Here is a 23,338-nt window from a genome sequence, read left to right on the forward strand (position 1 = left end):
TTTATCCATTCCTAAACTACTTACATATTTCAAAGTTTGCATCTATAAAGAGCCAGGCAACCAGTCAATGATGGACTCATTCAAGAAGGCAGAGGAAACGTTTCTGACCTACTGGAACAGTGGGTAGTGTGTGTGTACAGATCCACCTTTGCACTGTCACCAAGGTCTGAGGAAAGCCCGGCCTAGATCAAAGTGCTTTGGAGGTCTTTCTGAGACATTAGTTGGGAAACACTGTCCTAGTTGGTAGGCACTTAATCAGTAGCACATTGAGGTAACTGCTGAAACTGGTACACCATAAGTAACTAGGGAGTGAACAAAATTAACTTTTGGGTCACACCAAAATAGCACTTGAATAACATCTTGGCACAGATTTAAGTACCTTGAGAGAGAATAACAATTAAAAAAAAAAAAAAAAAAAACACTAGATACCACAGGAAAAAATACTCAAGTACTTACTATATGTGGAGACCCTAGTAGATGTCTCATAACACTTGACTGATGCAAATGAAATATAATGTGACTGTTCTTACAGGCTATGCCATCATCTCACTTCAGGTTTATTGCTGAACTGTGACTACCAGCTTTAAGTGACTTTCACACTCAAGAAATTTGTCTTAAACTGCTCAGCTTTACCTTGTTCTTGGACGACATTTCAGACAGTGAACTGATTTTACAAGACTCATCAATTTTACCTGCTATAGCAAGGATTTAGCAAACTTTTTCTGTAAAGGGCCAGACAGTAAATATTTTAGGCTTTGTGGGCCATATCGTCTTTGCTATAACTACTCAGTTGTGCCACCATAATGCAAAAACAGCCATAGATAATACATAAATGAATAAGCATGGCTGTGTTCTAATGAAACTTTATTTATGGATACTGAAATTTGAATTTCGTAAAATTTACACATCATAAAATATTTTGATTTAACCACTTAAAATTTTTTAAATAATGCTTAGCTCATGGGCCATACAAAAACAAGTGGTAGGCCATAGTTTGCTGACCCCTGTTGTAGGCAGTCTTAGAAAAAGCTGGCTGCCGACAGACATTTTAGAGACCTAAATAATGGCAATACTACACGCATATATTGGATTTTAATTCTAATACTAGTATAAAGTTTTAGTAATGCATCCATGACTTTATTGAGACAATCATCACCACTATTTTTTTGGATTAAAGCATAGGTCATACATTTAAATATTCCTATTATGTTTTAACTTTTATTCTCACAGAGAACTGTGAAACTAACAATAAGGTTATTTAAATGCTGCCTCTGATTACATAGTTACAACATTCTCATGCAGAATGTAAAAACAGTACTCAAATGATTGTAGTGGGAGATACCTCTTCTAATGTAGAAAGGGAACCTACCTTTTAAACAGGTAAATAAATGGGCAATTCCAAAACAATGCTTTCACTCCTAAAAAAGCCATTTGGCTAAATCAAGCCTGGCAACATTTCTTTCACCTAAATGCACAGATATGCTAAATCAGAGAAGTCAGGAAAATGGAACTGGAGCTCCTTCAAAATCAGAAAATAGTGGTATCCTGGTAGTTTTTCACAATAACACAACATTCAAAAATCATTCTTGGATCTTAGATTTTACATCCCTGCAGATACAACGGTAAGTAGCAGATGTGGTGTTTAAAAAGTTAACATAAATAACTCGGCCATTTTTAGCAAAAGAATACTTAAAGACAACACAACAGATGGATCATGATTAAGCATATAAACATATATGTCTTCTAGTTTTCCAGTTTCAGTAAGTGTATCGACTATAGAAGAATACATTTCTTCATGTTATAATTTCAAAAAACTAAATCTCAATGATTCAAAATGAAAGTATCTGGTTAAAGCTCAGGTCTGGTGGTTGCAGTGAAATAGTCAAGACACAGTTTTGTACGCTGCAAACATTTTAATGATTATTGTTGAGCATACATTTTGGAAATTTCTTACTTCAAACTGCAACAAGTTAAATAAATGTTTATAATATACAAAGAAAATACAACAGAAAGTAAAACTTGCTTTAAGTGTGCCTTGCATCTAGACCAGTGTTTTTTTTTTTTTCCTTTCCCCTTAATATATCTTTATTTTTGAGCTGCACAAACACACTTAAGAATTTGATCTTTATAGCATGGCATTTAGGAAATAAAAATATACTCCCACCTCAAAGAAATAAAAGATTGTGCATGATTATATGCCAAACAAAGAGAGAACACTAGAATACTCTGATAGTGCAGGCATCATTAAAAAGGAAAAAAAAAAAAAAAGCTTGAGATGCTCATTAACTCTCTAAGTTTTAAGGAAGCAGGATTTCTGACCAAGTAGCTTAAAAGCCAGCAAAACAGGAATCAGTGATGGCAACTGTAGTGTATGAAGTATGAAATGACAAACTTTACACAAATACACTGTTAGAAATTTACCAGTGAACACTGAAGATCTGAGAAGCTGCTCTTTGGAACAGTCAAGTAGGACCACCTTATTCCAGTCACATAAGCCCTTGTAGCAACAGTGTTCTGTGCTATGTACTGGCTGGCTGGGTAGTTAAAGGATTTGTTTTGTCATTAGCAGCTAACGAACTTATTCCACATGTTCTTAAAGCCTTAATGATGGGAAAAAGGCAAGTGTCATTAGCGTGGAGGATCACAAACTTCTCTGCACACAAGCACAAGAGGCTTTACTAGTATTTTAAAAGTCTCTGATGTCTCCCATTGCACTTCAAAGCTCAATTGAGATGAAAGCCCTTCTCCATTGTAGCAGCTAGCAGGCGTTCTCTCATGATTTCCTCCGAAGAATATTCCGGCAACTTTAGATAATGCACACATGTATTCACTGATGGATAGCTTGCATCAGTAGCATCAACCTACAGACAGAAAAGTGAAAATAACAGACCATGACTTTAAATATATATTTCTTTCAACCCTTAAATAACTAAACTGGATTCTCCATCAGCTAGAGTTTATACCTTGCGTACAACTGTGAGCCTGGGATGCAGGTTGGCCAGTCCACCTGGGGGCAGAGTTGAACAACCAGTGGTAAACTGCAGGAATGCTTTCCTTTCATCTGAAGACATGCCACATAAAACCCTCACGAACCTCAGAAAACCAGGGCTAAGAGACGAAAAATACAGTTACATTGATTTGACAGCTGATTTAAATGAAAAACACTATTACTAATTTTTAAGCCAGCAGTAACCTTAAAAATAAACAATATCCACATGTCAGAACAACAGCACTGTCTAAAGACTCTTGAGTAAGTATAAAATAAGATATTTAGCTAAGATATTTAGATATTTAGCTTGTATTTAAATACAAGCTAAGATATTTAAAAATATCTTTCAAGACTCTTGTACTCAGTAAGAACTGAAACACTGATGAAATGTAGGGATCAAATATGCCACAAAGCCAGCGAATCAGAAAAGCTCAAAATGCACTTGATTAATTTATCTAAATATAGCTAATTTGCCAAAGGGGATCTGAAATAATTCATTTTTGTAACAGTGAAATAAACAGTCACTATATGCCACAACACAGGTGAATTTCACAGTCATGATGTTAAAAAGCCAAACCTCAAACAATACATAACTGTGTGATTTCATTTATTAAAGTTCAAAAGCAAGTAAAATTATCATCAATAGGAATAGTGACTAAAAAAGAATATGATGGGTTAAGGGAAAGAGACTTCTGGAGTTGTTTCTTATTCAGGGTACCAAATATAAAGGTGTGTCCATTTTGTGAAAATTCTCCAGGCTGTACATGTAATTTGTGTACTTCTTTTAAATTTCAATAAAGTTTACTTAAAAAAAAAACAACAACAACAAAGCTATGTTATTTAAGTATAAAATAATTCATAACATTCTCATTAATTTCGGAACTTTTTTAAAAAAAGAATATAGGGCCCTTGTAATCTTACAAAATGTCAATGGTATAATAAAAACTGTTGAGGAACTGTTCCAGATTAAAAACATATCACAACTAAATGCAATTTCCTGACATGGGAGGTACAAGGTTGAGGGGAGTGCCATTAAGGGCATTCCTGGAATATGGACGCTAGATTAGTTAATAGTATAGCATCATGAATTTGCTAATGTGGATACATGAGAGAATATCCATATTATCAGGAAATGTATTACAGAGTAAAGGGACACGATACATGCAACATAATTCTCAAACAGTTCAGAAAAAAATAGCCAGTGTGTCTATATATATATATATATATATATATATATATATATATATATATATATATATTATGTGTAGGTATATGTGTGTGTATAAAGCAAGACCTATAGTTTAAAGAAACAGCAAAATGTTAAATACTGGTGAGTCTGGATAAAGGTTTATGGGGACTTCTTTCAACTATTCAACTTTTCTGTAAGTTTGAAATTATTTGAAAATATAGGTTACTATAAAAGCAATAAAGCCTAAGGTTTACAGTTCTCCAATTTTTAAAATAACCAACAATTAAAACTGAGAAAAGGAATCTTAACATTAGCCAAGACTCAGCTGTCTTTTTCTGTAAACTCAGTCTTATTAATGGATATGCACCCTGGTAATGGTGAGACTTAACTGCTTTCTCACTTTATGAATACAATACACTGAGTCAAAGTTCTTTTCAGATCATCTGCCATATGATTTTGGGACATAAACAATTTTATTAATCTTAGAAAATAACCAACACATACCTGTCACGTGTATAACCCAACTTAGGTTCAGTATAATTAATAATATCCTCTGCTGCCCAGGATGGTGACTGGTTTCCACAAAGAATCATTTGGACTTCTTCATGGCTGAAGGAACTTAATTTCTCCATTGGAAAAACTTTATTAAACCCATCTACATTATACACACAGCAGGAAAAACACACACACACACCTTAGTTACTAAGTTATATTTTCAAAATACCAAATTTCAAATCAAAATATTGTTTGGAAAAATAAAATATAAATTAAAATAGCTTGAAATAATAACTGTGCTAGGGTTTTAAGTACAGAAATCTCTTGCTTAATATCACAAATGTAAACTAAGAGAATATTTGGTCACTATGGTCAATAACCAAATTCTGATAATTTCCCAACCAGTATACTGTATCCATCATACAAGCCAGCCAAAGCTATAAGTGATAAACAGTTTAATATATGTTCCTTTAATCTTCACCAGAAGAACTTAAGTTCTAACATGGTTTGATTCATCCTAATCATATAATGTGGAAAGAATGCAACCTATGACCACTTAAAAATGAAGAAATGGAGGCCAAAAGTGGGTGCCCCATTACTCAGGAGGAGCATGCTGAGCTATCTTACAATGTTCCAACCTGTTCTGGGTACTGTGCAGGACCTAACTATCTGGAAGACAAAAAGTTAAGAGTAATGAGAGAGTAATCTGGAGATTACCAGCAATTCTTGACCATAGCAGTGCCTTAATTTCAGCTTTCTTGAGGTAAAAAAAGAGAGAGATTAAGCTAAAGAGCCTTAAAAGTTACCTCTAAAAGCTTCCATCTGTTTCTGAATACCCGTATGCATACAAAAGTCAAACATCAAATCTACATATTCTTCTGCATTATCCATTGTTATCATCTGCAAAGGAAAATTTGCCAACATTTATTGTTAATATCTAGGAATATTTCAGAAGCACCTAGTACAATTAGCTTCAGTAAGAGGATGACTCTGAACTTAAAACTACATCAAAAGCAAAATTTTTACCTCATCTTCACCACTTGGCTTGAGATCCACAGCTGTAAAACCATATATTCTTGAGGAAGGACAAAACTGGAAATTTAACCTGGGAGAACAAAATAAGGATCAGATTAACATTTGGCTACCACTGCTATTTAATTTTCATAACATTACTGCCCAAAGCATGAACCCCCTTGTACCCATCTCCAGCAACAAAGTCAGTGTACTGCTTAGATGTTAAGTATGAAACATTTTTAAAGGCAAAACCCTATACACAAAAACGATTAGGACAACTGTTATCAAACCTGGCTGTGCCAAGGACTGCATGAAACCACCTTTCCATATTTCACTTTCCCCTTACAGCAAAAAAAAAAAAAAATCAATGAACTGATTTCTGAAATGAATTCTGGCAACACCAAATTTAGAAAATTTCTTTTTTCTTGCAGGAAGAAACTATTGCTTCAGTAAAGTTGTTCACACTATGCCAGCCACCCCACTGCCCATCAAACCTTGAATATGAGGGAGGGTGGGAGGAAAAGCAAGCCTTGCAGTCAACCTAAAATCATCGTAAAACATACCAAGGCTATAACAGTTACATGTAAATAAATTAATATAGTTTTATCAAAAGATCTGCAACATCTGAGTTAGTTAATGCAGCCATTGGGGATAGGCTTACATACAAAGCAAACTATTTTGAGCTTTGCCAAGTAGGTTGGCTGGCTGGCTGGCTATATATATGTAATATATATGTGTGTGTGTGTACATACACACACACACATATAAAAATTAGCTAATTTGTCAAAAATTTTTGGCTTTCGAGTTTTTTATACAAGATATATACATTTATCACGTTTGATAAATCAGATAACCTTTCAGGTTTATTAATAAACTATATTCTGATATTCTAAGCTGTCTTAATAAATCAAAGGTTCAAATCAATAATCAGTATTTCCTATAGCATATTATTGTTCTACAAGACTTTACTCATATATTGCAAATTAGTGGGAACAAAGAAACAAAAGCTTTAGAACTTATTCATTCATTAGGTTGAAGAATATTTGTATTCGGCTTACCCTAAATCCTCTATGCTAAGAGGAGGCCCAGATCCTGATGGATTCTTCAGCACTAGTTCCTGTAATTTTGTGTTCTTCTCGTCTTCAGAAAGACCTTTGCTACTTAAAATCTGGCGCCTCTTGATAGCAAGGTCTTTAATTTCTTTTAAAAATCTGGCTCTATGTGGGTTTACTAGTTCAAAGTCTTCCCAAGTTAAAATTCCATTAAACCAAGCTGGGGGTTTTGGTTTGGGGGGATCTAGAATAAACTCTGATTTTGAATCCTCTTCAAAGCTTCCTACTGAGAGTGAATCATGACCTTCTTCTGTAGAAGCTTCTGACTGACTTTCAGTACAGTGTAAGTCTCTGTCACCTCGTGACTCATAAATCAGTTTACTCATATTGCTTTTAATGTCACCCATACACATAAGTTTAAAGAAAGGTTTAGAAATAGGTAAGTCCACAAGTCTATTGTCTTGAATACATTTGGCCAAGAAAATTCCAAGGAAATGAAAGAGTTTTGTGATCCTTTCAAGCTCATCACTATCTTGTGGAAATGGTGCTGTGAACAGTCCACATGACCTCTGCACATAGTAGCCAGGAGGTTTCAATCCACCTCCAAGATCAACCTAATTTTTTAGAGGGAGAAATGTAAATAAAATTAAACAAAAGATCCATAAATGTTAAACATCTTATCAATTAGCTATCTAAAATTATTTTTATATACATTTTATTAAATTATTTTTGTAACTAAATATTATCCTTTAAAAACAGTTTAATATTATCAAAATTATTCAATAATAAATTAAGAGTCAGAAAAACCTGGCTTATGTTCTGAAAGCATAACCTCTTTTTAACACTTTCTAAAAGCAAAATCACATATAAAATCATAAAATGGGGGAAAAAAAATCTTACATGACGAGATTCATCATCTGGAAAGTTATCATCACAAAGCCAAGCTCCCAAGTCAGTTCTCTGGAATTCTGCTGCCACCAAAGCATAAAACTCTAATGTAGGTCCCAAACCAGTTCCTTCTTCTCCTAAAAATTCAACCTGAAGTGTGAACAAATTAATTGTAAAGGTAAGTGAGCTTAAATGACCCCATTCTTGCCAAAATTAGTCATATCCAATCCAGTAATATACTTTTTTTACAGCAGCAGTATGATACATTCATTATAAGCAATATGGAAGTTTTTTTCATGTTTATTGTACACTATTACATGTTTAAATACTGGTGAGAATTGTTCGTACATTAATTTACTTCTCCCAACAACCCTGAAAAATAGATTAGTTTCTTTTTATCCATGGGGAATACATTCCAAGACCCTCAGTGGATTCCTGAAATTATTGATAGTACCAAATCCTATATTTATGTTTTTTCCTACATGTACATGCTATGATAAAGTTTAATTTATAAGTTATACACAGTAAAAGATAAATAACTAATAAAATATAACAATATACTGTAATAAAAGTTATGTGAATATGCTCGCTCTCAAGATACCTAATAACTGGGACAGCTACTAAGTGACTAACGGGCAAGTAGGATATACAGCGTGGATACACCAGACAAAGGGTGATTCACGGAAGGAACAATATTGCATCATGCTCAACGGAGTGAATTTAAAACTTAAGAATTATTTCTGAAATTTTTCATTTAATATTTTCGGACCACTGTTGACCAAGGGTAACTGAAACAGCAGAGAATAAAATCTAAGATAAGGGCAGACTACAGTACATCTTTTTACACCAAAGGAAACTAAAATTCAGATAAAAAAGTTAAATCATTTGCTCGAGGAAATGATGGTATACTGAGTTGTATGTGTCTATGTAATACCAAAACCCAAACTCTCTTATTTCTGACTTTAGGCAATCACTTTAAAGGTTTTATCCATACTCTACCTGTTCCAAATGATTTAAGGCAGCTTACAAAAACATATAGTGCAAAGTAAATACACACACACACACATATATATAAAATCTAGGTTAGACACATATATGGGTACAAAAAATAAGATGAAGGCAAAGAAAGTTTAAAGTGAAAGACATAAGGCTTACATATTTTCTAGAGATATAATTGTTATGATCAGTCTGTAATCCAAAAGATAAACAACAAGGCTGGTTCACAACTGTTGACAGGAAAGAGATTTCTTCCATCATCCCTCACACAAAGAATAATATGTAGATAGCATATAATCGACAATGCCCACAAAAACATTCTCTAGTAAATATACTGAATTTCACACTGCCATTTGTTACATCTCTCAATATAGAACAATGATATAACACCAAGCACAATTTAAGTGAAACAGTATTATGAAACTATGCTCCAAAAATAGATATCTAACAGCACAGCTTAATATAAAGGTAACTTTTAGAGTATCAAAAAGAATCCTTTGTGAATACTATTATTTGGTCCAGGATTTGTTAAGAAATAGATAGTGTCCTTCAAATAGACCAAGCACTTTCCTATCTCAAGAATGAAGATATTCTTTGTTGCTCATTGTAAATCACAAAATCCTGACCCCTGAGATGAGCTGACATCCTCTTATGAAAGATGTTCTGCTAGAAATCCCTCTTCCTTTCTATCTAACGCAGATCAGCTGGTTCTCTGTTATTACTGCACACACACAAAAATTTTATATGAGGTACCTCAAGAACTGATTTCCGATCTGCATGTATTTGCATGACATTCTCAGCCCATTCCATCAGTGATTCACCACGGGGAACTTTTACTCTTTCATGCTTCAGACGACCAACTCGAAACTCTCCTGGGTCATCTCGCCTTACACTACTTGTGGTCCTCGTTCTTTCCACAGTGGCCTCACGTCGGTTTTGTAACCACACTATTGCTCTGAAATAGAAAAATATCTATGTAGCTGTAGCATACAGAAATAGTTGACTGTGCTACCAACCTGCTACATAAAAATATAGACAAATGTTTCCTAACTACTAAACAATGGTTATGCTATTTATTACTGTGATACAAACTGAAAGCCATCATTAAAATGATATTGTGATTTTAAAATATTTTCTTTTTAGCAATGCAGAACTAACCCATCTAGGGTGGAAGAAAGAATCTTGAACAAGGAATAAGATGAAAGATCTACTCTCATGTGTGTTACAATTTTTTGGTACTCTCAGGCAAATCAGCTAAGTACTTTGAGAATCAATTTCCTCATCTATAAAAGAGAAATCATAACCAATGCCATTTATCACAATAGGCTTGTAGTTCCATGTGTACAAATGCTTTATAAATGGTATAAAATGGGACAACAATGTAACCTATCAGGGAAACAAATAATTCCATTTTAAATTAGAATTTTTTTATATCTACTTTGAAAATACTCTTGATACTCAAATCATTCAACAAATATTTATTGAGATGTGCTATATACTACTTTAGAAACTACAGCAAGAGGTAAACAAAACAGCCAGAAATTCCTGCCCTCATAAAACTTTCATCTAGTGGAAGGAGACAGAAATAAGTAAAATATGTAGTATATTAAATGGTAGTAAGAGAAAAATGATGGCCAGAATGTAGATATATTTCAATGCTACCAAAGCTATTTGCAAGCATTTAATTTGGTATTCCTGGGATCTTTAACAACTAATAATTTATGTAAGCTACTTAAGAACTGTACAAAATGCTAACGAAAGCAATATATCTGGCCCTCCGTATCCACGAGTTGGCCCTCCATATCCACAGATGTTGAACCCACAGATACAGAGGGGCTAACTAAGGGACTTGAGCATCCATGGATTTTGGTATCCTCAGGAGTCCTGGAACCAATCCCCCATGGAGACCAAGGGATGATTATATTCCAACCCACACTATTCCAAGAGATCAATCCACACTACACCAAGAGAGCATATATCCAACTGGAAACAAAATAATATTTAAATGTTGACAACTCTTTAAAAAGAAAAGGAAATAATATATTCCCTCCATAAGTATATTATAAATATAAAGTATATTAGTACATTTTGAGCTACATTCCCTCCATAAGTATATTATAAAGTATATTAGTACATTTTGAGCTTACATAACATTAAAAAACTTGTATTCTAAAAATATAAAAGGATACACTTCCTACCTTGATGCACCAAATGCGGTACATGTGAAATAAAGCTGTCTAGTTTCAAACGGTATTAGAAAAGGACACTTGCTGGTTAATTGTTCACACCAGTCTGGCAGAGCCCCACTGGCCAATGCCAATGGTTCCTGTAAATTAACAAATAACAATGTCTTAAGGCAATTACCTAAAAAGACAAAAAGAAGTCAATTCTTAAATGTAAAGAAATGAATGCAATAGACCAAATGGCCCAAATCACTGAATCAGAGGGAAGGGAGAGATGGTGGGAGGTAGAAAAGGAAGTCCAATGGTTACAGACTAAAGAGTCAACTCTGACTTGATTACCTCGATCTGCTGCAAAATTTTTGTTGTGATTTTTTTGCTAGTAAATTCGTCTGGTGGGAAAGTAAACTGAGGCTGCTCATCACCTTCTGTAAAATTAATAAAATTAATAAAAATATAAACTGATTTACTATTTAAAATGCCATAGAAATGAAACAAGGCTTCTTACAAACCTTCTTGGGATATTCTTGAATAAGGGTCACTTGCAACTATATACAGAATACGTAGAAGCTGAAGGACGTCTTCTACTCCACAAGAATTCTGTCCATTGCCTGCTTTGGCCTGAGGTTGTTCTTTTGTTAAATTAAGAATATCACTGCTTTGAAGAGTAGAAATGGCTCCCTGGTTTAAGCCAGACTTTGTTCCATGCTCACAAAAATCCTGAGGAAACCATTAGCAAAACTAGCCATTAATCACATTTTTGAGAAAAGCAATATATTATCCTATTAGTATTCCTCTGAAAAAGGCTGGGATATTTTAAAGAACTACCTTCTTTTTTGAAAAAAAAAAGTATTACCCAAGTTGAAAATTAATGCATTCTAAACCATTAAAACTCCCAAATAATGTAAAACCACTATAAGCCATAATTAAAACTATACTTAGATTCCAATACCACAAATCATATTTGAAATTTTAGCATTGGGATATTTACGATGTTAATTCAACCTTATTTGTTTAGTATGTCCCAATAAAACTCTCTTCCTTAAGAATCTTTAGAAGCTGCAAAACAAAGCACAAAGCCATTCTCAATCAAAATAGTGTTTTGATGCCAATATATACCTTATATGCAGCTATGAGCTGAGAACAATTTCTGTTTTTCCTAATACTTTTATTAGTGCCAGTTAATTTCCAGTGGCGTAGGAAAGCGGCGTCTGCATTCTTCTGCAGGTAGGTTATCAAGTCATTCTTTGGTAATTCATCAGTGCCAAGGTACTGTTCCACATGCTCTATAGACCAACAACCCTACAATAGGAAAAACCAAATGTTGGCCTTTCCTGATTATAAAGTCTACGCTATTTCACATGCATTACATAAGGTAGTTTTAAGATCATGCATTTAATCTAATTTAAAGAAATTTCATGTTAGTGATTTTGTCCCTCAAATGTTCAAATGAAAACAATGTTAGTTTTTTTCATTTTTTTCTAAATAGTCAAGAAATAACTTACCATTTTTCCATTTTCCTTTTCTTTGTCAGAGTCCTTCATTTCTCTGTACATGATTCTAAACATGGACATATTATTCAAGTTAATTCATGTATCAAATGATTTGTGGTTATTTCTAGTAAGACTTCAATTTTTAAAAAATAGATGAAAGATGCCATTCATTAGCCATATGCTTATATTAAATACTGAACTCAGGGAGAATTTATCAAAAAAAAAACAATTAATTTGTTAAATATAATGGAAAGTAGCAGAAATCATATTCCTGAAAAAGAATTATGGTTTGTAAATTTAGCATTGTTGCAAAGAAAACATACATCAAACCTGGAACTTTTAAAGATATGAATAACATGCTATATCATATATTGTTGTAAGAATAAAATCAGAAATGGTTTGCTTCTGTGTCTAGATGGAAAGAAGAATAAGAATAACAAAGACCAGAAGTGTTTATGTTCATGTAAGGTGGTTGAGATCAAATTTTCCTCTAATAAAAATTGAAAGTGGGGATTGCCGTGATGATCTATTCTATCTCAATAGGACTTAGGTTATTTTATGGGATATTATATAAGATTATCAATGTTGTTAAGAGAGCATCAGAAAAATACACTTAACAAAGTCACATAAGGATAATTATCATTTTTATATAAATATGCTATAATGTAAAAAAATATATAAATTAATGTATATGATATAATAAATATTATGGGTATTTCAGAGTACTGAAAACGCTTTACATATATTAATTCATTGATTCCTCACAACTACTCTCATTTTATAGATTGGGAAAGTGAGGCACTAAAATGTTAAATAAATTTGCCCAAGGTCACTCATAATTATTTGTTGAATCAATGAATGAATGAATGAACAAAGAGGCAGGCTTAACTCATAGATCCCAAACAAATAAATAGAAAATATTTAGTACGTTATGCACAATCCCAGTCAAAGAGTTCAACTATTATGTGAGGAACTAGTTTAGATTATTTCTAAAGTTCCTTTCAGCTGTGAATCTTAACCTTTCTATAGCAGGGGTCAAAAATGATCTTAGCTGTTCCTATAAATCAACAACAAAAACCAAATCTTTTCCGTTCAAAATATAGAAATACAATGCTTCTTGGCTCATGTACTATAAAAATATCTCATGTAGTTCAAAATATAGAAATACAATGCTTCTTGGCTCATGTACTATAAAAATATCTACTTAAAAATTAAATTTAAATCTCTTACGTGTATGTTGGCTCCCAAATACGCCTAAGTTTATCTGATTTCACATTGCCATTACAGGACAACTGAAGCAATTTTTGTACATAGTAAAAGATGGTTGATCTAAAATTAGTGAGTGGTAATTCAACTTCACGAGTTGTTCCAAGACCTGTTACTTTCAAAGTGAGGGCTAATCGAGGTGATGGGGTACATTCGACTTCTTCCAAGAGTTCTGAATGAGGTGTTCCTAAAAATATGGAAGATGTGAAAAACAATTACACTAAAGCAGCCCAGAAAGAACAACTCTAGGAGACAGGCTATACAAAATCTAAACTCTTCTGCCACATGTTAGTTAAAGATGTCAGCTACATAGCACTCTCTTGGCCTCGACATTTTTGTTCTTTTAAATGGGAGTAATAAACCAAGGTTATTTAAAGACAGATAAAAGACTAGAACTTATGCATATGATATGGATCTCTCATTTTTATTAGGGAACATATGCTAACTATATGAATATTTTGGTAACATTTTATTTTTATAAATGAGAAAACTAAAATTGTTCATATTTCTACATCTGGAGAAAACCATATACTTTGGTCAATTACTTGTCAATCTTTTGCTTACACTGAATGAGCGTGTTGTGAAGTAAACACACACACACACACATATACAATTAGGTTCACAGTATATTTGGTGATGTACTCTTTATTAGCTCAGGAATCTTTTCCTCATATCATAGATGGAGCTTTCAAAAATATTTTATTCACTGCATGACATTCCATTGTACCTCAAATCCCCTTCTCTAACTCTGACTCTCCTGTCTCTCTCTTATTAGGACACTGGTGATTACACTGGGCTCAACTAGATAATCTAGGATAATCTCCCCATTTCAAAATCCTTATCTGATCACATCTACAAAATCTCTTTGGTCGTGTTAAGGTAATATATTCACAGATTCTGGAGGTTAGGATCTACATATCTTTTGTGGCGGCATTAGTGCACCTACCACACCCAAAACAGAGATGTAAGAGACAGAGTTGCCACCTAAGGCGGACTGACTCTAGAGCCCATGACGGAAACCACTATACAGCTTTTCGAAGTAAAACATGAACAGGAATAATCCTTAGTAATTCTGATCCAGTAGAAAATAAAACAAATTATTCACCTTTAAATGAAGCCTTGCTTTCAAATATTACATAAATAAAAATGGTATTTGTAAAATACTGTAATCTGCTCTTTTTAAAAAAACTATGTTTTTTAAGAACTGTGGCTGACAATTTTTCCTGAAAACTTTTATTTATAACCTGCATATACACACAGCACTTTACTTTTCTAATTGTAATTAATAATCTTATTTGGAATCTATTAGCTCACAAAAACTAAAATATACTGTACCCGGAGGTGGAATTTCTAGATCAGTTGTCTGTTGGACATTAGTACGACCAGGTCTAGGATCAAAAGCAGGAACCAAAGCAGAAAATTGCCGTTTTAACACATAATCATCATCCCATGTTCTCCGGCGTCCTCCCTTGGTTTCATACTCTTCTTCTTCCTATTAAAATGTCATGTATGAACATTATAAAATAAAACTTGTTATTGCAAAAGTGATATGCTATCTATAAAATAAGTACATGTTTAAGTACTTCTCTATAGTTATTACCACTCCTTAATTAGCCATATTTCTTAGACACAAAATGAGACAACATATATTTAGGTACATATATTTCTTAATGATTTAAGTTTATCAATAGTAAGTTGCATTAGTGTGGTTACACAAATCTATAGAACACAAAATGACAAAGAACCATACACATACATTGTACCAATGTCCTGGTTTTGACATTGTACTCCAATTGTGTAAGCTGTAACCATTGGAAGATACCAGGCAAAGGGCACATAAAACCTCTCTGTACCATCTTTACATCTTTCTGTGAACCTATAATTATTTTTAAAGATGCTTTTTTAAAAAATGGAAATTGCATTATATACTAAATTACGTACAAAAGATATAATGCTTAGGACTTGCTTAAAATTACTATGGGGCAAAGAGTAAACAAGTTTGACAAAGTGTTGATAACCGTTAAAGTCAAACTTCTAGCATGTTTGAAAATTTTCATAATAAAAGTTTTTAAGGAAGATTTTCTCCTGTCCTTCACTTTTAGTATCAACAAAAAGAGATCAATGAATTGTAAATATTGTAAATGTCTGATGTAACAATTTTAAAATAACTATGATATATATACTTATATGCATACACATAGCCCCTTATATTTTTAACATTTAACTGAAATTAACTTTTATAACAAATCAAACTGACATTTGACAGCTTTGGAGCCAGAGTGTCTGGGTTTTCATCCTGGATCCAAAACTTCTATGTGTGACCTTTAGCGATCACTTAATCTGAAAACTGGGGCTAATAATAACTCTTATAGGGTTGTTGAAAGGACTGAATTATTTAATACATGTAAAGTATTGAAAAAAGTGCCCAGGACTTAATTAATGATCAATAAATGTTAGCTAACAGACTAATATTACTACCTCTACTACTACTATGAAAACTGTAACTCTTAGATAATAGCCATTAGCCTTTTTATTATATGTTTACTGTTAACCAAAGGCCAAGATAAAAGAGTCTCAAGTAAGAAACTTCTGTATGCATTATGACAGAGCAATCGTCGGCTCCATCTGAGATATGGAACCCAAGCAGTCGCGGATGTTTCTTTTATTAACTCTATTTTGTAACTCCCTCTCCTTCCCCCGTATATTTTTCTATAGGCATTTTGTTTGGTGCTTTACTATGAAAGGGGAAAAAATACACTGTAGGGAATATAAACATGAAGCTATTACCTGCTCCCCAATAGGCCGGCTCCCTGCTCCAGCAGGAACCTGTGGTAGCTGCGAGGTAACAGCATGGTGCGTTACATCAGATCGAGAGCCGGCTCGCCGCTGCAGGGACGGACGTCTCAGAATCTGAAATTTAAAAAATGTGAAGAGACATGTCTAATTATTTGATCCATATATATTCCCATGCAGCCTTGATGTGAAACTATCAACCCACATTACCAAAACTGTCATTAATAAAATTTCATATTCATTAGCTAGCTTCAGAAAAGTTATAAAATGAATGTTTTAAATTTATCATGCATCATATATTAATAGATGCAAAAAATATGCTAATGTACTGTTTCTTAAGCAACATATACTAAAAGCATTTCTTAAAATTCTTCGCCCCATTAAAACTCAACTGAGGAAGTTTTTTGAAATCTAATAATACTTTATAAGAGAAATAAAAAAGATATACAAATTACAGTAAAGAGTATTTTCAGGCAAAAGTTCAATTCAAAGACAATCATAGTAGTTAAACATTGGTATTTCTAGATTATACTGCCTAAATTTAGGTCCCTACTTTTCTACTTAACTCTTATTAATTAGGGCAAATTATTTTTTCTATGCCTGAACCCCACAGCTCTGTATAAAGAATGATGAAATAATATACTGCTTAAAATCCTATGTAAAAAAATTCTATGTAAAAAAATTATTGCAGAACTATGAAAATTGTATTCTTTAAACCTGTTAAAACATCAGCATGTGACATTTTCCCAATATAACCAACTTATTTTCTTTTAAAAGAGAATTATAAATGTTCAAATTAAAAGCATTTTTCTTAATTAGCCATATTTTTCATACTGGTACTGTATTTTCTTGCTTTAAAGTTTAACCAAGAATTTGCTTTTCCTCTCTTCATTTATTAACTTCCTTCATTCAATTATTAATATCCTATCTTAGTTAAGAGAATGGGGACTCTCTCTCTACCATAACCTCCTCGTATTCCTGGTCCTCCTGATTGTCATCTTCATTCTCATCGTCTTCCTCATCTGGCTCAGGCAAGTCCTCATCATCATCTAGCTCAGCTAACAGAGTACTGGCACGACAGCTATCAAGAAAATCTAGAAAACAAAACCAAGAACCTTACTCTCAACATAATTAACAAAGAATAACAAAATAACTCTGTTTTAATTTTACAAAACAAAAGCAAAATTTAAAAGGGACAAGTATAAAGGCCACATTTAGTAATGCCACCGTTCTTATACCACTGTACACACAGAATGACTATTAAATCATCACGAATATGGCAGAAAACAACATGGGATAAAGGATGATCGTAAACTAAATTGAAATGTACAAAATCATAATATAAAAGGTCAACAATATGGGCTATGCTAAAAAATAACAACAATGCTATTATCAGTCTCTGCATAAGACATAGGAAGTATAACATGGTGGAAAGAGAACACTTGAGTGTCATTCATTCTGTCAATAAATATCTACTGAGTATCTACTATGTGCCAAGAATTGTGTTAGGCACCAGGTATATATACAGTCATATACCACATAGTCAATATTTTCTGGTGACAGATGATTTTTATTTTACTTGTAATAATGATATAGTTTTTTCATATAGTATGTGATGAATGGTTTTTGGTGATGGGGACTGGGAGGGTACTTGTGTTTTTATGGCTTTGGCTACAGAAATGACTGTAATGAGCTTTATTTGGAGCTTTTTTTTAATTTATAAAGATATTCATGTCTTCATATACAGTTGCTAATGTGTTGGGCCATCTCAAATGATATTTCCAAATGCCAAACCTTGGAATGAATATAGCCTTCTCACTAGTATGCGTGCGCTCTCTCGTTCTGTATATATTACTTTTACAGCTATATAGTCATGCGCCACATAGTGATGTTTTGGTCACCAACAATGGTGGTCTCATTAAGATTATAATAGAGCTGAAAAATTCCTATTGCCCAGTAAATTACACACTGTAATGTCAGAACACACCACATTACTCATGTGTTTGTAGTGATGCTGGTGTAAATAAACCTATTGCATTGCCAGTTGTATAGAAGTATATTACACACAATTATGTACAGTACATAATACTTTATGTATTTACTTAGTATACTATACTTTTTATCATTATTTTAGAGTGTACTCTTTCTACTTACGAAGTTTGCTGTAAAACAGTATGCCATGATATGTCAGCAGCAGCCTCATATTTACATCTTTTGACTACATTATTCTCCCTTGTGCTAATTTAATCTCATGTTTTATAAATTTAGTGTAATCTTAGTGTACAATGTTTATAAAATCTACAGTAGTGTACAGTAATGTCATACACCTTCATATTTATTCACTCACCACTCACTCACATCACCCAGAGCAACTCCTATTCCTGTAAGGTCCATTCATGGTTGGTACCCTACACAACTGTATCATTTTTTCTCTTTTGTACTGTACTTTTACTGTACCTTTTCTATGTTTAGACATGTTCAGATATACAAATACTTACCATTGTGTTACAACTGCTACAATATTCAGTAAAGTAACATGCTGTACAGATTTGTAGCCTAGGAGCGACAGGATATATAGCTATACCATCTAGTTTTGTGTAAGTGCATGCTGTCATGTTCACACGATGACAAAACTGCCTAATGACACATTTCTTAAAACGTATCCCAATTGTTAAGCAGTGCATGACTACTATTGTAAACAGAATAGGCATGGTCTGAGCCTCCATGGAGCTTACAGAGGAGAGAGGCATTTAAAAACTAAATAAATGAATATATTAATATAAACTATAAAAGATCTTATACAGGAAAAGAACAAAAGTCAGTCAGAAAAGACCTAGGCTTAGCTATGTGACCTAGCAAGTTAATTAACGATGACTACTTAAGGATAATGCCTATTTATGGAATAACATCTTTCATTTGATCCATATTATCTAGCACATAAAGAATTTCAATAAACTTGAATCCATTTTACCTCTCTCCTCCTTAGGATCTCTCCCCCTCACCCCACAATAAAGACTGTCAAATTTACATTGTCCTACATAATGGTGTTGACAAGCTGTTTTTCACAAAAACTGAAAACAAAAAAAGGAATAATAGGACTAAAACAGGAGAATTTTTTTACTAGATCTAGAAGAAAAACAACTTCTATGGCTAAAAAGACAGTATATACTCCACATTCCACAAGAATATTCAGAAGACAATTTATAATTATTTAATAGACTCTTGCCTTTGCATACCTCTGAACCAAATATATTTTTTTAAGTTTAATAATTACATGGGACTAAAAATTCAATGCCTTTTACTGGATGGTTGGCTAGTAGGAAAAAAGAGGCCTGAAACTATATTCAATTAGTTTCTATAGCACACATTTTTTAACACTTTAATATTCTGAAATCGGATTATGTCTTAGAAGCAATGGCAAGTCACAGCTAACCTGGCAACATTTTTTCCTTAGTGACGTAAAATAATGCCGTCTCATAATTAATGGCATCTTAAATTTGATAAAATATATTACCCCTATTACATGTAAGGTGCCATCCTGCAATTGTCAGTGGTTCTCATGAATGTGACATGGTAGTACAAAAAATAAATTAATCCCACTTTTAGTTTATTTTTAAAGGAAAATCATCTAACTTTATATTCTGAAATTCCGTCTCTTGTGTTACAGTTCATTGAAGTCAGGTTCTTTTTACTCATTATCTTCCCTTTAATATCAGAGTATAAGACAAGAAGATAAAAAAAGCTCTTTATTTCATATACTTGACTATATCACAGAATCAAATCATGTCCCTCAAAATATACAGTAAAAGTTTGCATATACACAAATTATTTTATAAGACAGAAATTACTCTGATCCTTCACAGCAGCACTCTTTTAAGAGTCTTTCAGTTTTAGGAATGTAGAAAAGGAAATTTTAATCATCTAACAATATTTAAAAGGCAACCAACGGCTCTAACTTTTTAATATTTTCTCCCATTAACATACCTTCACATGACCAAGAACTAAAAGCCTGACGTTAACATATTAACAAGTGAGTAGGGAGAAATAGAGGGCTACCACGGCAAAATGTGAAATGGAAAACAGCTTATTCAACACATTTATAATATTCTGGTATAATAATCATCATTATTTTGCTACATACATATTTAAAAGATAAAGTAGAAACAGAGAAATGTAATGATTTTCCTAAAACCATAAAACATCAGATCTAATTCTTGGCTTAGAATAGGAGAGGCCACATTCTCAGGAAAAAAAAAGGAGAAAACCTATTAAAGTGACGTAGACATATAATAATACTTAAAACATATCTTCATATAAATTTTCTTGTATCTGAAATAAAAATATTTTGTTAAAAAAGAACAGGCAATGTGATCAAGAATTTGTGGTAAAGGGTATTTTAAAACAATAATGATGGGAGTACAATCTTTTGGAAGGCTTTACTCCTTTAGGAATTTATCCTAAGGAAATATACAAAAATACAATTCAAGGATGCTCATTCATAACAATGTTTATGGTAATGAAAAGCTGTAACTTAAATATCCTAAATGGAGAATTTATTAAATAAAGATCAAATAGTCAAACAATGGAGTACTTGGCAGCCATTTCAAATAGCATAAAACCCAGAGAACAATGTGAAAATGTTTTGAGTGAAAAGAGCTCTCTGGAAAGGATATAATCCCTTTTTGTTTAAAAAAATAAAGGGAGAGAACATATACCTCAAGTGGTATGTATCATTTATTTAACAGTGATTGTCTCAAGAAAGTGGGGACTAGATTTTTTATCTTCATTTATATTTACTTTCTATAAAATGTTTTACTTTTCTAATAAGAGAAAATAAAACTTTTAGTAACATATTTTAATTGAATCATATCATTTTATCACTGACTATATAGCATAGAAGCCATGGTGATGTAACTATAGAACTTTCTAAGCAAAAATGTTAAGTGTTATCTAATTAAGGAATTATTTCCAAAAGACCTTAATAATATTGTGATATTATAATTTATAATTAGAAATATATATTTGGTCTTTGTCTCTGTTCCACACACTGAGCTCCTAAACTCTTATAATTTCCTAAATGATAAGAATAGAGGTGTCTTTTGTTATTCATTCCCAGGATTGTTTTACTGTTTTACAGGAGGCTTTTGGAAAGCCCCTAGGTAATCTAAGAATGACAGCAGGCTGTCAGTGGAACCAACCATAATTAGAGGGTTAGAACTTTCATCCCACCTCTGAGACCTCTGGGGAGGGATGAAGGGCTAGGGATTGAGTTCAGTTACCAATGGTTAATAATTTAATCAATCGTGCCTAAATCATGAAGCAAGCCTCCAAAAACACCCAAAGGATGAGGTACACAGAACTACCAGGATGGAGGACAGAACACAACCATGGGTGGGGAGGGTCCCCAAACTCCAAGGGGACAGAAGCGCCTATGCTTGCGACCCTTCCAGACCTCACTCTATGGATCTCTTCTGACTGTTCCTGAGTTATATCCTTTTTATAATAAACCAGTAATCTACTAAATAAAATATTTTCCTGAGTCCTGTGAGCTGCTCTAGCAAATAAATAGAACCTGAAGTAGGGATTGTGGAAACCTCCAATTTATAGTCAGTCCGTCAGAAACAGGAATGACAATCTGGATTTGCGATTAGGTTCTGAAGGAAAGGGAAAGGAGGGAAGGGGTCAGTGTCGTGGAACTGAGCCTTTATCATGTGGGATCTGAGGTATCTGGGTAGGTAGGCAGTGTCAGAACTGAGTTAAATTATAGTTGGTGGTGTCTGAGAATTGCTTGGTGTGGGAAAATGTCACACACATTTGGTAGTCAGAGGTAACGGAAGTGAAATATTCTGTGAGTATTGAGAGTAGACACATTATATTAGTATACAAGGAATATAATTCATTAATCTTCTCTGATAAAGGTGTCAGATACCTTTGTTCTAGTTCTTGTAACTTCATTAGTGACAAAAGGCAAAAAAAAGATGACACACAGAAGTTCCTAGATGTCTTTTATAATCTGATTTCTTAACAGTCCCTCATATCACTGTGACTCTTTTCATCTTATATAAAGATGCCATATTTGTTAAGAAAGAATAATTCTTTTCTAATCAAAAGTTTAAAACAATCCAGCAGAAAACCATTAATAAAAGCATCGCTATATAAATATCTAAATATTTTAAACTATAACTTACCATATAAGGAATATTCTGCTTCCTGACCTGTGTCACTCTCACTGGAGGTTGATGTGAGGCTGGTGGTTAAAGTATTACTTAATGACTGACCAACTGATAAAACTGTTGTTGCTGTAGCTACGTTGCTGCTGCTAGTAACACTGGATGTTGACATAGTCACTGTTGATGTAGTACCAGGTGTGGTCAAATTAGGGAAACTCTGAGCACCCATAAGAGGAGAAGCTAAGGATACAAATGAAACAAATCAGTACAAATAGGCAGGATTGTACAAATCTTAAAAAAACTAGGTTCTATATTTAGAAAAAAAATGAGGTCATAAAACACTAAATTATTAAAAGGCTGAAAAGCAACAACTTTGGGAACCCAACTGAAATCCAATTAAAAAGTCTTATTTTTATAGCACTATTATTTTTCAAAAAATTAAGCCTAGCTTTTTAAAAAAGTGAAGTAGGCAATGGAATAATTCCCAAAGATATTTTTCCAAGGGAACTACTTTGACCCATTAGTAGCTTGAATTAGAATAACTTTCAGCAGCTAATACAATTTAGAACCTAAGTAAAAGTTATACCAGTGTGATGCTCTGATTTCAACTGACTAGGATATTTAATGGTCATTTATTTCCTCATGCAACTATACTTAACGATTTATCATAGAAGAGTGAAAAACAGAAGTGTGTTATTGTTTTATCCTTTCAAAATAAGAGGTTGTTTATCACACCTGATCTGATTCTTAAAATATCATGATTCTATAGAACTTCATGTTCCTGAAGTGCTAAATTTGACATAATTGCATATA

General features: G+C 33.1%; 1 protein-coding gene across 8 annotated transcripts in view; it reads right to left on the reverse strand.

Annotated features, from left to right (window-relative positions):
* Nucleotides 1–1,198: 1,198 nt before the first annotated feature.
* The window catches only part of HECTD1 (HECT domain E3 ubiquitin protein ligase 1), an 81,833-nt gene continuing 59,693 nt past the window's right edge, over nt 1,199–23,338 (reverse strand). For 3 of the 8 annotated variants that reach the window (XM_023521163.1, XM_011376404.2, XM_023521162.1), the window contains 18 exons: nt 22,544–22,765; nt 17,316–17,449; nt 16,350–16,472; nt 14,898–15,054; nt 13,527–13,749; nt 12,309–12,363; nt 11,923–12,105; nt 11,316–11,523; nt 11,146–11,231; nt 10,822–10,949; nt 9,377–9,578; nt 7,640–7,777; nt 6,746–7,353; nt 5,700–5,778; nt 5,480–5,573; nt 4,683–4,833; nt 2,964–3,108; nt 1,199–2,861 (listed from right to left, as the gene is read on the reverse strand). In XM_023521163.1, the coding sequence (XP_023376931.1) occupies nt 2,724–2,861; nt 2,964–3,108; nt 4,683–4,833; nt 5,480–5,573; nt 5,700–5,778; nt 6,746–7,353; nt 7,640–7,777; nt 9,377–9,578; nt 10,822–10,949; nt 11,146–11,231; nt 11,316–11,523; nt 11,923–12,105; nt 12,309–12,363; nt 13,527–13,749; nt 14,898–15,054; nt 16,350–16,472; nt 17,316–17,449; nt 22,544–22,765 (3,074 nt within the window). In that variant the 3' untranslated portion in view covers nt 1,199–2,723. The remainder of the gene's footprint in view (nt 2,862–2,963; nt 3,109–4,682; nt 4,834–5,479; nt 5,574–5,699; nt 5,779–6,745; nt 7,354–7,639; nt 7,778–9,376; nt 9,579–10,821; nt 10,950–11,145; nt 11,232–11,315; nt 11,524–11,922; nt 12,106–12,308; nt 12,364–13,526; nt 13,750–14,897; nt 15,055–16,349; nt 16,473–17,315; nt 17,450–22,543; nt 22,766–23,338) is intronic. The other 5 variants (XM_011376401.2, XM_011376402.2, XM_023521161.1 and 2 more) reach the window with 3 other exon arrangements.

Source organism: Pteropus vampyrus, unplaced genomic scaffold (assembly GCF_000151845.1).
Source record: "Pteropus vampyrus isolate Shadow unplaced genomic scaffold, Pvam_2.0 Scaffold297, whole genome shotgun sequence".
Classification (NCBI taxonomy): domain Eukaryota; kingdom Metazoa; phylum Chordata; class Mammalia; order Chiroptera; family Pteropodidae; genus Pteropus; species Pteropus vampyrus.